Source organism: Ictidomys tridecemlineatus, chromosome 5 (genome assembly GCF_052094955.1).
Source record: "Ictidomys tridecemlineatus isolate mIctTri1 chromosome 5, mIctTri1.hap1, whole genome shotgun sequence".
NCBI classification, from domain to species: Eukaryota; Metazoa; Chordata; class Mammalia; order Rodentia; family Sciuridae; genus Ictidomys; species Ictidomys tridecemlineatus.
In genome coordinates this window covers 30,764,857-30,779,828 of record NC_135481.1, presented here as the reverse complement: position 1 = coordinate 30,779,828, position 14,972 = coordinate 30,764,857, and the positions used below count along the sequence as shown (strand labels likewise).

General features: G+C 32.7%; 1 protein-coding gene across 2 annotated transcripts in view; it reads right to left on the bottom strand.

The window, feature by feature from the left end:
• The window catches only part of Trpm7 (transient receptor potential cation channel subfamily M member 7), a 103,922-nt gene that overhangs the window by 72,571 nt on the left and 16,379 nt on the right, over positions 1 to 14,972 (bottom strand). For both annotated transcript variants that reach the window (XM_078049626.1, XM_078049627.1), the window contains exons 2-4: positions 11,596 to 11,675; positions 7,669 to 7,707; positions 2,171 to 2,369 (exon numbers count right to left, since the gene is read on the bottom strand). In XM_078049626.1, the coding sequence (XP_077905752.1) occupies positions 2,171 to 2,369; positions 7,669 to 7,707; positions 11,596 to 11,675 (318 nt within the window). The remainder of the gene's footprint in view (positions 1 to 2,170; positions 2,370 to 7,668; positions 7,708 to 11,595; positions 11,676 to 14,972) is intronic.

The window sequence follows — 14,972 nt, the reverse complement described above, 5'->3', positions numbered from 1 at the left end:
ATTTGCCTAGCATGTGTAAGGCTACGGGTCCAATCTACAGTACAGTAAAATAATAATAATAGAAAATAAGCTATCACATCTATGAAAAACTTCCTCTGCTTTGATTTAAAAATCTTTTGTTGAAATAACATCACAAAACATATTTGCAAGGACCACTTTAAATCATTCTCTTTATCCAAAGCACATATATGAATTAGTTCATAAGAAACCTGAAATAGAGCTGGGGCTGTAGCTCAGCAGTAGAGTGCCTGCCCTCACATGTGAGAGGCACTGGGTTCAATCCTCAACACCACATAAAAATGAGTAAAGATATTGTGTTCATTAACAACTAAAATAAAATTTAAAAAAAAAAGAAACCTGAAATAGTCAAACATTGGAAAATACCATTTTTTAGACATCTCTAGAATAGGCTCTCTACAAAACAATATACTGCCTATTTCTTTACAAAGATTAAAAAAAGTCACTCATGTTAGCACACATCTGTAATCCCAGCAATTTGGGAGGCAGAGGTAGGAGGATTGAAAGTTCAGGGCAGCCTCAGCAACTTAGTGATGTAGCAACTTAGCAAGCCCTGCCTCAGCAACTTAGTGATGAGCAACTTAGCAAGCCCTTGTCTCAAAATGTTTTAAAAAGCTCAGTGGTAAAGCGCCCCTGGGTTCAATTTCCAGAACAAAGGGGCAGGCTGGGCATGGGACGGGAGACACAATGGAAATTTTCTGTAACGGTAAATGAAGCCCAAAGTACCAGAATTCTACATGACTAAGTACAAGACTTAAGTCCCTTAAGAATTGTTCCATACTGTCTTTTTGCATTAGTTTTATAGAAATCATTATTACATTTGAATATATAAAGTAGTATTTGGAAACAGTCTAAAGTTAAATTAAAAATTTGTAAAAAGACTTGGTTAGGAATAAGTGAGGAATTTCACATCCAGTAATGATGAACTAGGTTGTTTTTATATGGTACTAAGGATTGAACCGAACCCAGAGTACCCTACCACTGGGCTGTATCTCCCAGTCCTTTTTGTTTTGAGATAAGGTATCACTAAATTGCCCAGGCTGTTCTCAAACTTGTGATTCTCTTGCCTCAGCCTCCAGAGTCACTGGGATTATAGGTATGCACTACTATGCCCAACTTGACTAGGATTTTTTGGACTACTCTTCTTCGGGCAACTATAAAAACTAGAAAAAGGGTAAATAAAATCTGTTTAAGAAATCAAAGAGCAACAAAGGCAGTGAAAACTTCTGGGATTGATTCAGGAGAAAACGAAAAGTTGTAGAGAGAATGAGCCCGCCACTTTCCAATGCTTTTCTCATCAGGTGAGGAGGGAGGCAGAACAAGGGAACATTTATAATGTTTATATCTAAATGATAAATAATTATGTTGTAGAGGTTTAAAAAACACAGAATTAAAATTCCTACCAATTAAATAACAGAAGTCACAGGGGAAATAAACGCAGTTACAAATATTCTAGAAGTTCTTGGATTTTAGAAGTGGTAATAGTACTAACTCATGATAGATAACAAGTTAAAAATGCATTTTATAGTATTTACTATAAAATTACAGAACAGAAAAAAAATCAATAGAATAGCATACCAATAAAAAAGGAAATAATTTAAAAAATACTTAATCCAAAAAAATACAAGAAAGGGAAAAAGAAAAAATAAATGACACAACTTGGTAAATAATATTATAAACTTAAATATAAAACATTAAATTTTTTTAAAAAATGATATACCGCTAAAAAGACACCTCTTTCATTTGTTTGGTTTTTGAGACAGCATCTTGGTATGCTGCCCGGGCTGGTTTTAAAAGGATTCAAGTAACACACTGCCTTGGCCTTGCAGGTAGGACTACAGGCTTGCACTACCATACTCACAAAAGACACCTCTTAACATAAGAAAAAGTTAAAAGTGAAAAGAAAGAAAAGGTTTAGCTATCCTCTCAGAAAAAGGAGACTTGTCAAGACAAATTACAATTAAGACATTTTATAATGATAAAAAGTTCAATCCACTAAAGATCTAACAATTTTGTATTTGTAAGAGCTTAACTTTTATATATTCGAAGAAATTATTGGGATTAACTTTCTGTTAGATAATACATGTTTATTCTTTATATAACAAAGGAAATAAAGTAAAAAAAGAAAACAAAAATCAAGTACATGACACACCTTAGCTCTGTAGGAATGAGAACCCCCTTGAAAATTGATGACTCCATAAGCATCTGTTGGGCTCTGTTCTGTATGCTTTTCCACAGACCACTCTTCTATTGCCTGATTAAAATGGTCACCCAATTTCACATCTGAGTATTTCATGGCAAGACTTGCAGTGAAACAAGCATGTTGCTTGACCAAGCGACCACAAAAACACCTAAAAGGAAAAAGTGAGATTATAAAGACTTTTTTAAAAATTGAGTCAATGAAAAACTGAATTAAAATGAGTGAACCAATAAAGATAAAGAAAATAGTATGACTCTTTGATTTTAGAATATCAGTAAATAAATGCCTTCATCAAAGCACTGAAGTAGGGTGATGATGTTATAACCTAAATTCCTGTGGGGCATCCTCAAAAAGTGGTGTAGGTATATTACAGAAACAATGTTTCAGCAACAGAATGAAACAAACCACCAATAGAACAATATAGATTAATCTGAAAGATCATGTTGAGTAACAGAAGTCAGGTATCAAAGATACATATTTACATGATTCTATGTGTACAGAATTCAAGAAAATGCAAACTAATCTATATAGTGACCAAAAGGTGATCAATGGTTTCCTGAGGCCAGGGATATAAAGAAGGACAGAATTCTACCTAGAACATCATGCTGGACCACAATGTAAGAAGCAAGAATCTAATAAAGCCAGAGAGTCTCACTGATTTGATATGATCTTAAAATTAGAGTTTGAGGAAATCAGATAGCTAGAGTTTATAGGGTAAAAAACAAAACAAAACAAAAAAGGAAAGAGTTACAAAGATAAGAGTCCCAAATATCTGCAGAAGGGTCCTTCTTATTAAAAAAAAAAAAAAATTACTCAAGGCAAAGGTAAGAACCACTAGATGGTAGAAGGCCAAACAATTCCTTAAGCTCATGAAGGACAGAACCCATCAACCAGAGTTATCTTTTAATACATTATGGCCTAAGATAGAATTTTCAGAAAAGTTTTATCTAATTAGGATTCAATGAGACCTAGACAACATGCTTCTTGATAAAATGTAAAAGCAAGACCTGAAAGGATCAAAACAATCCAAAGTAACCTAACTGCATGCTAACATAAGTCCAAAAGTCCCTAATTGAATATAATAAAATCCAGCACTCAAACACATAAAATTCATAATGTGAAGCACCCATTAAAAATTCCCAGACAGGGCTGGGGTTGTGGCTCAGTGGTAGCGTGCTCGCCTAGCATGCATGAGGCACTGGGTTCGATCCTCAGTACATAAAAATAAAGACAATAAAGTCCATCAACAACTAAAAAAATATAAAAAGACAATTTCATTAAATGAAGACCGCAAATGACAGAAATGGTGCAATCACCAGAAAATGACACTAAAACCACTATTATAAATAATCTCCATCTATAAAATATATGCTCTGAAAAATGATGAAGACGAAATGTGATGAAGAAAAAAAAATCAGAAGATATTTAAAATTTTTTTTTTTTTACCTGTCCGAGATTTTATTGGCAGGACTGTAGCGGCCAGTCGCAGAAGAGAAGGGAGGGGAGGGGGGGTGGGGAGGAGAGAGAGAGAAGAGGGGGGAGAAAGAGGAGGGGGGAGAGAGGAGAAGGGGGAGAGAGTGTAAGAGAGTAAGAGTAAGAGGAGGGGGGAGTAAGAGAGGAGAAAGAGAGGGCAAGAGGAGGAGAGAGAGTAAGAGTAAAAGCTAAAATTTTTTGAAAAGACAAATAGACTATCTAGGGATAATATAATAGATAAGATAGAAGTCAAGGGAAGGGTTTTATAATGTATTGGGAGGGGGAGGGGGAGAAAGAGAGAGGTGGGGGGAAGAGAGAGAGGGGAGTTAGTTCAATAAACTTAAAGATGTAGCAAACGAATCTATTCATAATGAAACCAAAAGAGAAAAAACTGTAACCTCTGGAATATCTATCATCTCAGAGCTACTTGTAAATTCAAATTTCAAAAGAAATGGAAGTAAAAATTTGAAAACATGTTAGGAAAAAATTACCCAAATTTGAAAACTGTTGGATCCACAAATTTGAGAAGCTCAACAAAACATAAACAAACCAAGTATAAATAAATTACACTACGGCACTGCTGTAAGTCAATAATATAGAGGAAATCTGAAAAGCAGCCAGAGTACAAAGGTTACGTTATATGCAGAAGAACAAAGATAAGAATGATAGCAGGAATCTTCAACAACCATGCAAGCCTAAAGATAATGGAACAATATCTTAAGAACTTAAAGGAAAAAAACCTGTCAAGCTAGAATTCTATACGACTTAAAACTATTAGCCAACCAAAGTGATCTAATAGATGTTTCCATGTACAGAATAAAATCCTTCTTTGAATACATGTGAAGTACTCATTAAGACTGATACATTTTGGCCTATAAAATAGGTCTCAATTAACCAATATGAAAAAAATACAAATTATATTCTTTGAACACAATGAAATTCAACTAGAAAACAGTAAGAGAAAGATGGGAAATTCTGAAGTATTTGGAAACTAATGACACACTTAATTTATGAATCATAAGAACGTCATAGAAAAAAAGAAAATATTTAGAACAAAATGAAAATAAACATCAAAATCTGTGGGGTACAATTAAAGCATCATATAGAAGAAAATTAGTGTTTGTGTAAATAGGTATGCTTTATACAGTACATAGCAATAAAAAATTATGGTATATAAAGTTTAAACAGAGAACATTTGAAAACAAAAAGTAGCCTAAATTCTACCTTAAAAACTAAAAAGAACAAATTAAACCAAAAATTAAACCCAAAGTAAACAGAAGGGAAAGAAATTATAAAGACAATGAAATATAAAAAAGAGAATAACCAATGGAAAAGCAAATAAAATAAAAAGCCTATTACTGAAAGAGCAAGAAAATTATCAGACACATAAATCGAAAAAATTGAATAGGGAATTAAAGTTTTTGTTTGTTTTGAGACAAGGTCATGCTATGTTGACCAGAACTAGCTTTGAATAAGGAAATAATCTCAATTCTACATACACTCTACATAATCTCAATTCTAAAATGAAATAATCTCTATTCTACATACACTCTTCCACAAAATATAACAGGAAACATTCACCAATTCATTTCATGAGGTCAGATTCATCCTAGTTAAAAAAAAAAAAAGACAAAAGCGTTGTAAAAACTATGAAACCCTCCCTAGGATAAAATCAAAACTTTGTTAAGAAAATATTAGTAAAAAGAATCCTGTGTTATATCATAAAAAAACAATTTCAAGTGAGGTTCATTCTGGGAATATAAGGTTACTCCAAAATTCCTAAAACCATTCATCAACAGGGTAAGGGAGAAAAATCTCTCAGTCATGCCAATAGATAAAGAAAAAGTATTAGATGAAATTTAACATCTGTTCCTTATAGACAGAGAAAGGAGGAAACTTCCTCAACACAGTGTAGATCTTATCAATGAGTACTGTGATTCACTCTAGCTAATCACTGAACCTACGGGTGGTCTTGGAAACTATGGACAAAAAAGTAGACAAAATATATGAGATAAATGCTTTCAGGCACTGAACAAGAGGAACCATGAAGCCCTATTTCATGCGCTAAATGAGAGTAAAACATAAAGCAACCCCCCATGACTACATAGACTAGGTACTTTCTCAACCCCTGTGCATAAAGGTGATGCTCAGGCAGAAAATGGCAAAGTTGCTGAGTTAGGCAAGGAAACAGAACAGAAATAGCTGGAATTTGTAGCAAGGTACTAGAGAAAAGGGATTCCAGAGGATATAAAGAAACTTGAACGGAGATTCACAACGGGTCCTTGGCCATGGTCTAAGGTTTATTTATGTCAGACAAGATTCTGTAATGCCTAGCAGAAATCTCCTTCTGTGGATGTCAGAACTGGGTCATAAGGTCTGAAAGACATTGTGCTTTTAGTTCAGAGTAAAAAGAGACTGTCAAGCATCTTAAGCATTTAGTTGAAACCCCAAAAAGGCTATACCTTAAGAATAAAAAATTCAAAACAGGAAAAGAACTTCCCTAACAAGAAAATCAAACCTCAAAGAACCAAAGAATAGCCATTAATTCAATCATCTGTCAGACTGAAATTGAATACCCTTTAAAGGAAGATAACACAATCCAGAACTCCTAGGAGATCTTCTATAATGTCCAACCTACAATTAAAATTACTAGATACATGAAAAAATAAGAAAGTATAATTCATTATCAAGAAAAAAAGAGAAGAAATCAATGAGACCCTGATGTATATGTTGAAATTAATAAATAAAAAATTGAATACAGACTTTATAAATATATTTGAGAACTTATAGGAATAGATGGTCATAATGAGGGCTGAGGTAGTGTATCCCAGGAGTGAAATGGAAACTTTAAAAAAGAATCAAATAAATTTTAAAATAAACGTACAGTAAATTTTGCAGCATACTGGCAACTGTAGAAATAAGGGTTATAAGCATAGATCAACAGAAATTATCCAATTTGATAAATAGAAAAAAGCTAAATTACAATAAAATAAAATCACAGCAACCTGTAGAAGGTATCAGGAGTTTCAGAGGGAAGACAGAGAAAAAAAAAATGGGGTAGCAAAGTATTTTAAGAACAATGGCCAAAATCTTCCCAATCAGGTGAAAAGTTTGAATTTGCAGATATTTCTATAACCTGAGTAAGTACAAAAAGAATCAATATCACAGACATGTTGCTGAAAACCAAAGGTATGAAGAGAAAAACATCATCTTTAAAGTAACCCCAAGAAAAAAGACCCATTACAAACTGGAAACAATTACACTAGTGACTGGCATCTCACTAGAAACAATAGCCAGCATATAAAATGACATCCTGTTAAGTGCCAACTATTAGAATGGACAGAGGGAAAAAGGAAAAAAAAAATCTAACATATTATTCACTTATATAATACTCTTCTAATGCAAAGTCAAAAGCATGTGCAAGGGCCGGGGTTATAGCTCAGTGGTAGAGCGGTTGCCTAGCATGCATGAGGCACTGGGTTCGATCCCCAGCACCACATAAAAATAAACAAATAAAATAAAGGTATTGTGTCTATCTACAACTAAAAATGTATTTTTTTAAAAAGCATAGTATATATGTTTATATTTGGCATAGTATACATAAAATTTAAATGACCTGGCCCATATTTATTTCTCCAGGCTTAGATCTCTCCAATCTCCACCTTACATTAAGTAGTCTCCTAAAAGAACTATGATGTCCTTAACTGTCAGGCCTTCTCATGATCTGTTTTTTTCTGCCCAGAACCTCTTTCCTTCATTCTTTGCCCAACTAACTCACACTCAACTAATTTAGAACTCTGTTCAGGTAGCTTTCGCTGAGTTTCAAACCGCAGTGCCTGATTCTTCACCTCAAGTCTGGATAAAACATACTTAAAATACAATAGCATCAAAGTTTTATTGTCCTGTATTCTAACTCATATATCTAATACATTAGTTTTGTTTATTTTGTTTATTTTGTGCAATTATGTTAAACTTACCTGACAAGTTGCTGACAAATCTGACATCCTGGAAGACATCTACAAAACATAAAAAGATAAATAACCCATAATCTCAATGGAAAACTTTTTAATTTTAAACTGAACTACATAAACCCACACAAAAGTATGAAACAAAGGTAAATAATGTATTTAGTTTTTCAATAGATATCATAGATCATGTGTACATTGACTTGTATGTAAGTTAACATTTTAAATTCACATAGCTTCCTTATTTTAAATGAAATCAGTTTTGATATAAAATCTACAAAGCATAAGAGAAAACACTGACAGATTTAAATACACAAAAACATATTCATACATGGCAAAAATTTGCCACTAATAAAGTCTAAAGACAAACTGAGAAAAACAATTTTGCAAAGGCCTAGTTTTCTAATATATAATTTCCTCATATCAATTTTTAAATCTAATATCAAAAAGAAAAAGTACATGGTTCACAGTAAAAGCATATATATGAAGAGATTTGATTAGTAAAGATTTTAAAACAATATTTGAGGACAATGTCTTAGTAAGAAAATAGAAAAACTGTTGCATCTATCTGGTGGGAGTTGTATACTGATATCATCTCTATGGAAGGCAACTTTGACAACACTCATCAAAATAAAAGATACAGTTTCCTCTTCACACTCTAATGCCAGTTCTAAGATCATGGATCAAAAAAGACCTGTGCATGAAACAAGACATATATAACATAATACAATGCAGCATTTTTTTCCTTATACCAAAGAGAAAAACTGAAAATAGCCAAAATGTTCATCAATCAGGGACTACTAAAACAAATGATTCAGACATAAAATTATAACAATGCATCACAATTAAAAACAAAGTAGTGGTCTCCAGACAAGTAATAAACACAATAGGCTAAACAGTATATATCTTAAAGGAGGGAAGAGAATATATAAATATTTGCAAAGACATGCAAAGACTGTATCTATTTCTGGAGAGTATTTTAAGAAATGGATTGACACCAGATTATTATTATTATTTTTTTAGTTTCCGGTGGACACAACATCTTTATTTTATTTTTATGTGGTGCTGAGGATCAAACCCAGCGCCCCACGCATGTCAGGCGAGCACGCTACCGCTTGAGCCACATCCCCAGCCAGACACCAGATTATTTTGGTAAGGAGAAAGCTAAAGCACAGTAGTGGAAAGGGAATTTTGATTGAAAAAATTTGGTAACTTGCAAACCTTGAATCAGGTGCATGAACTACTTAGTAATATAAAATTAATTTAAAATTCCTACTAGTATAGAAAGAATCGACCAGCTAACTGTTTGAAAGTTACATCTCATGGATAATTTCAGCTGAAGATACTTACAGCTTCAGGGGGTTTTTCCTGCTACTGGGGATTGAACCCAGGAGTGCTCTACCTCTGAGCTACAGTTCTAGCCATATATGTATATGGGTGTGTGGGTGTGTGTGTATTTTTATTTATTTCTTTATTCATTTATCTAACTATCTATTTATTTATTTTGAGACAGAGTCTTCTTATTAAATTTAACCAAGCTGGCCTCAAACTTGTAACCACTGCCTTAGCCTCCCAAGCACCTGGGATTACAGGCATGTGCCACCACACCTGGCCATGAGGTTTTCTTTAACACCTGACAAGTGTTTTTGTTATTTGTACTGCAAGTGAAATAAATTATAGAAAATAAACTCCTTACTGATAGTACAATCTATTTTTTAATTAAGCAAAATTACAACTTCTTAAGTTTCATTTGAAAACTGGCAGATTGACCTAAGGAGACCTATATTCTAATACCATTTTTATAATTACTAACCATGTGACCTGGTGATGTAATCATATCTTTAAAAGCAGTAAAAAAAAAATCAGAATTGTACAATCTAATGATTGAATAAGACATTAATGTTATCTAATGATCTTAAAGAGTTAATCAAAATATTTACAGAATTTACTTTAAAATGGAAGGATATTGGGGCTGGGTTTGTAGCTCAGTGGTAGAGTGCTCGCCTAGCATGGGCAAGGTGCTGGGTCCGATCCTCGGCACCACATAAAAATAAATAAATAATAAAGGTATACAAAATGGAAGGATATTTAAAGAACATACTTAACAGTAATCAAATAAGTGCAAATTTAAAACATACAATTATTGTTGATTAAAAACAAAATTTCAAGGCCAGTCTGGGCAACAAAGTGATATCCCCTCTTTAAAAAAAGGTGCGGTAAGGGGAGAAACAGGAAAAAATTTAATAAAATAATAAAAGATAGTCTATTTTTTTATTTATCACCTGTTCTTGAAGACAACAGAATATGTTACTTTAGTCAGGCATTCCTACTCACTACCAGTAATAATATATATTGCTTTAATCCCTTAAGAAAGTATTTGGCATTATATAAACTAAGGAAAGTGAGACATTAAACACACACAAAATAGTTTTATCTACAAAAACCTTAATCATGGCCTAAGGTTAATCTATAAAGGCCACAAACTGAAAACAACTTAAATGACTTGTAATATAAATAGGTAAATAAACATAAACTATGGTAAATACACTAATAGAACATTAACTATCATTTTAATGAAATCTGTAATATAATAATATTTAACATGTTTAAAACCAGATACATTTTATATAGACAGAATGGAGCAATATTTTAAAACAAAAACTAAGCTCTGAGGAAAAACTAAAAATAAATCCACCAAATTATTATTAACAATAGCTGTCTTAATGTACTGAAATTGAGCATAGCGCCAACTTTTTGCTTCTCAAGTTTTCAAAAGAAATGTGTTCATTTTAAGCAAAAAATTCATTCAAAATTAGGATCTTAAATGCTAAAATAAAGAAAAATGTTCAATCCAAATGGCAGGCTTATGTAATGTAAACAATGAAAGGCTTTATTTAGTTTGGAAATTCTATTCAACAAAGATTTACCTAGTACTCATTATGGGCAAAAACTTGTACTATAAGAGTTTAACAGTTAATAAAAATTATCTCATTTTAGCTATTTTTCATAAGATTTCATTCACATACTTAATGAAATTAAAAGTTGCAGAGAAAGTAATCTGATAAACAGGGTTTGACAAGAGACAGAAAAAGAAAATGCAAAAATACTGTCAATGCCTTTGTCAATTTTTTTCTAAATGCTTGAGACGAGAGGTACTATATAAAGTAAGGAAATAATCATATCTTTGATTTGCCTTTAAGCTTTTTCTATTTTTAGGTAACAGAAAAAAATTAGCAAAAATGTTTCTTAATGTATATATCACAAAGTCAACCTTTTCTTGAATTATAGCTAATATCCTTTACTTTCAACTTTTTTCTATTATCAAACCCATTTTAAAAAACAAAAAGACAATCAGAGATACCCACAGTCTCTGATAATAGGTTTAAAAGGTTTTCCAATAAATACTGATTTATTTCCATATAATGTCAAACAAAAAAGTGACAGAGGCTGGGGGTCTAGATCACTAGTAGAACACTTGCCTCACATATGTGAAGCCTTGGGTTCATTCCCCATCAATGTCTACCCCTTTGCCCCCCAAAAAGTGACTAATAGGTCTATATTGATTTCTTCAGCATGAACCATAGTACTGGGCATTCAGTAGATGCCCAATAAGTAGATGTACAAACATGTTTTAAATTCTCAAGATCAGTGAATGAATAAGTTTAAGAGAGAAAAAGAGGCGTTACCTACCTATCTTTGAGTTTGGAGATGGGGGAACACTTTGAGGAAGAAGTTTTATGCTGTAAATGTCATTAAGAACTCTTCCAATATCTTGTTAATCCTATCTCCTTTTCCCATTCCCAAAAGAATATTAATAATAACTACAAAAATTAACAGTGACTACAAATATTTAATAATTTTTGTTTTCAATAAATAAATAGCAATATAATTCATATCTAAATTCCTAGACGATCCCAAAAGAAACAAAGGTATGCTTACCTGTGAGGATCCTTGGAACTTGGTATAATGTATACACATTCCCTCTTGGTCAAAGTGCTTTCTATCCAGGATTTCTGGGACTAAAGTTTTAAAGGAAGGTTTGTAAATTAACCCATTAATACAAGAAAGAAATAATTCCATAACAAATACACAAAAATATATTTCTATACTATTTAATTTTGTTTTAATCCACTAAATAGTATACTCTTACTAATGATAGCACACTTAAAACATTAGAATAATTCCATTTAAATCCAATGTGATTTAACAGTGCAGTGTTGAAGTGAGATTTTGACTGAGCCAAAAACTCCAGAAGGACCAGTGTGATCCTGGGATATGGCCCATTTATAAACAATTAAGTGACTGTCAGATTGAAGGATTTTTTGAGATGTTAGGGATCAAACCCAGGGCCTCCCACATGCTAGGCAAGTGCTCTAACCCTGAATTATATCTCCAGCCCTTTTTATTTTATTTAGAGATAGGTTCTTGCTCAAAAGCATAGGCTCACTGTCAGATTTAATTTTAAAACAAGGCCCAGCTAAGATACTAGGTATTTCTAAAACAAATATCTAAATCATAAAAGCATGTAACAGTTAATGGCACAGGGATAGAAAAGACATAAAGCAAAATTCTAAACAAAAGAAAGATAATATTTTTTAAAAAGATGCTAAACATCAATAGGGACAGAATGGGTTATTACAAGATTACAAATATTCAGTCTACCAAAACTGGAAACAAGTAAAATTAAACAAATATAAGAGCCTTAAAATACATAAAGCAAAAATTCAAAAGTTAGACAAATACAGGATCACAATAGATGATTAACACATTTGTCTTAATTACCAAAAAATCCATTAAACAAACAAAAATCAGGAAAGGTTTAGAAGGTTTTAACAAGCTGGACTTAATGAGTATATACTTATTTCTGCATATAACAAACAAAAGACCCACATTTTTCTCAAGCACACATGAGGCATTTATAAAAATTGATCATGTACTTTACCATAAAGCAAACTTCAATACATTATCAGATAATAGATACCTTTCAGAAAATATTAACTTATCACAGTGCAATTAACGAAGTATAAATAAAAAATTTTAATCTCTCAGTATCTGAAACTACTTAAATACTTTACAAATCAAAGAAAAAGATAACTAAAATTTAAAACTCTTAGAAGTGAAGAGTAAAAATACTATGCATTCAAAATCTGAGCAATGCAGTATAAATGTTGCTTCAGGGGAAATTATAGCCTTAAGGGATTATATTAGAAAACAAAGGCTGAAAGTTATTGAGCTAAGTCTATAATTTTAAAAATATATTGAAAAAATATATTTTAAAAAGGAAAGAGATAAAAAGTAAAAAATAAATGAAATTTAAAAAACAATAAAGCAAGATAAGTGAAGATAAAGTTCTTAGGTAAAAACTCTATTAAAGTTGAATAAGACAGAGCATAAGCAACAGTAAAAGTGAAAAGATACAATATAAAGAAAGAATAGAAAATAACAGGCCACTATCAACAACATTTAAACACATATGAAATACACATATCCTAGGGAAAGTATACAGTTCAGAAAAAAAAGGATTATACATACACACAAAGAGAAAGTAGTATACTAGAAAATCTTGAAGAGTTTGCAAGTATTTTTCATACTATATTTTCAATCTTCCCATAAATCTGAAATTAATTTCAACTTTTGAAATTTGATTTAAAAAAAATTTTGAGTTCTTGATGGACCTTTATTTTATTGAGTTATTTTATCTAGTACTGAGACTCAAACTCAGTGCCTCACACATGCTAAGCAAGTGTTCCATCACTGAGCCAGCCACAAGCTCAGTCCTTTTTTTTTTTTTTAAGGAAAGAGAGAGAGAGAGAGAAAGAGAGAATTTTTTAATACTTATTTTTTAGTTTTCAGTGGATACAACATCTTTATTTTATTTTTATGTGGTGCTGAGGATCGAACCCAGTGCCCGGCGCATGCCAGGTGAGTGCGCTACCACTTGAGCCACATCCCCAGCCCAAGCTCAGTCCTTTAACCTTTTGTTAGTTAGGCTTCTGCCTCAATCCAACTACTGATGACTGATTAGAAAGAATCATCATGATATAAAGTACTACATACTGAGAGTAAGAAAATTTCTACAAAATTGAGTAGATTAATTTTAGGTTTCGTCCTCCTCCTCTAGGCCACCAGGATAGTACAAAAAAGAATTTATTTACTAAATAAATGAAACCTATGAGAAAAGAGACATTCTGGACAAAATTATGATGAATTAAGTTTTGCAGGAGATTTTCTTGAGTCTGCATCAGACACTCTTTTGATAAATCTTAGAAGTTATCCCCAACATTCTACTTCTGTTTTCAAAATTTTGTGTTTCCTTACTTCAATCAAAATGTCCATTTCCTAGGTAAAAAGTTCTCCTTTATGTAGGCTCACTCAGATAGGAGCAAATTACACCATGATGCTCCAACTATCAAGAAAAAAAATCAATGGATGCCCTCTAGAACTCAGGTCCCTTAATTAGCAAAATTTTCTATTTGTTTAAGAGCATGTGACATTGACATAATCTCTCCAGCACCTTCTTACTCTAAAATCTGCTTATTTCCTAAGAAGCTCCTTCTTTACATCCCTTTTCAGGTTGTGGGGGAGATCACTTTAACTTCATTATAATAGAAGTCAATTTGCTCCTGATGTACACATAGCAAATCCAATTTTGATTCAATCCAATTCCCCACCCACTCTATGACTGCATGTACACTGCAGAGAAAACACAATACCTGACTGGTTTCACTTTAAAACTCTTGACCATGAACCTCAAATGCCTTTTAACAATCCCCCACCCACCCACCACCCCCTGCCAAAAATAAATAAATAAATAAATATTAACACTATGCTTCCCTGGTCCATCTTCTCACTCTCATGGATGATTTTTTACCATCTCTTCTCCTGAAACTTCCAACCCTCCTCCATCACTCTCATTCTTACTTTCCACTTCACTGAAGCAAACAGACAACTCTTCTACAAACTTTTATCACATCTATCCACCAATGAGTACATTCACATATTCTGCCTTCCCTTGTATAACTGTGCTCTAACAACCAATTCTCTTCTCATATTTTCCTTCTTTTACAGATCATTCCCATCAGCATGCAACATGCTATTATTCTCCAAGTATTTAAAAATAAAAGGCAATCTTTTTTCTCATTTCACAATTCCCTGGGTTATCTACTCCATGTTTTTGTCTACACCTACAGTAAAAAACATGAAGAAGGGGCCGGGGATGTGGCTCAAGCGGTAGCGTGCTCGCCTGGCATGCGTGCGGCCCGGGTTCGATCCTCAGCACCACATACAAACAAAGATGTTGTGTCCGCCGATAACTA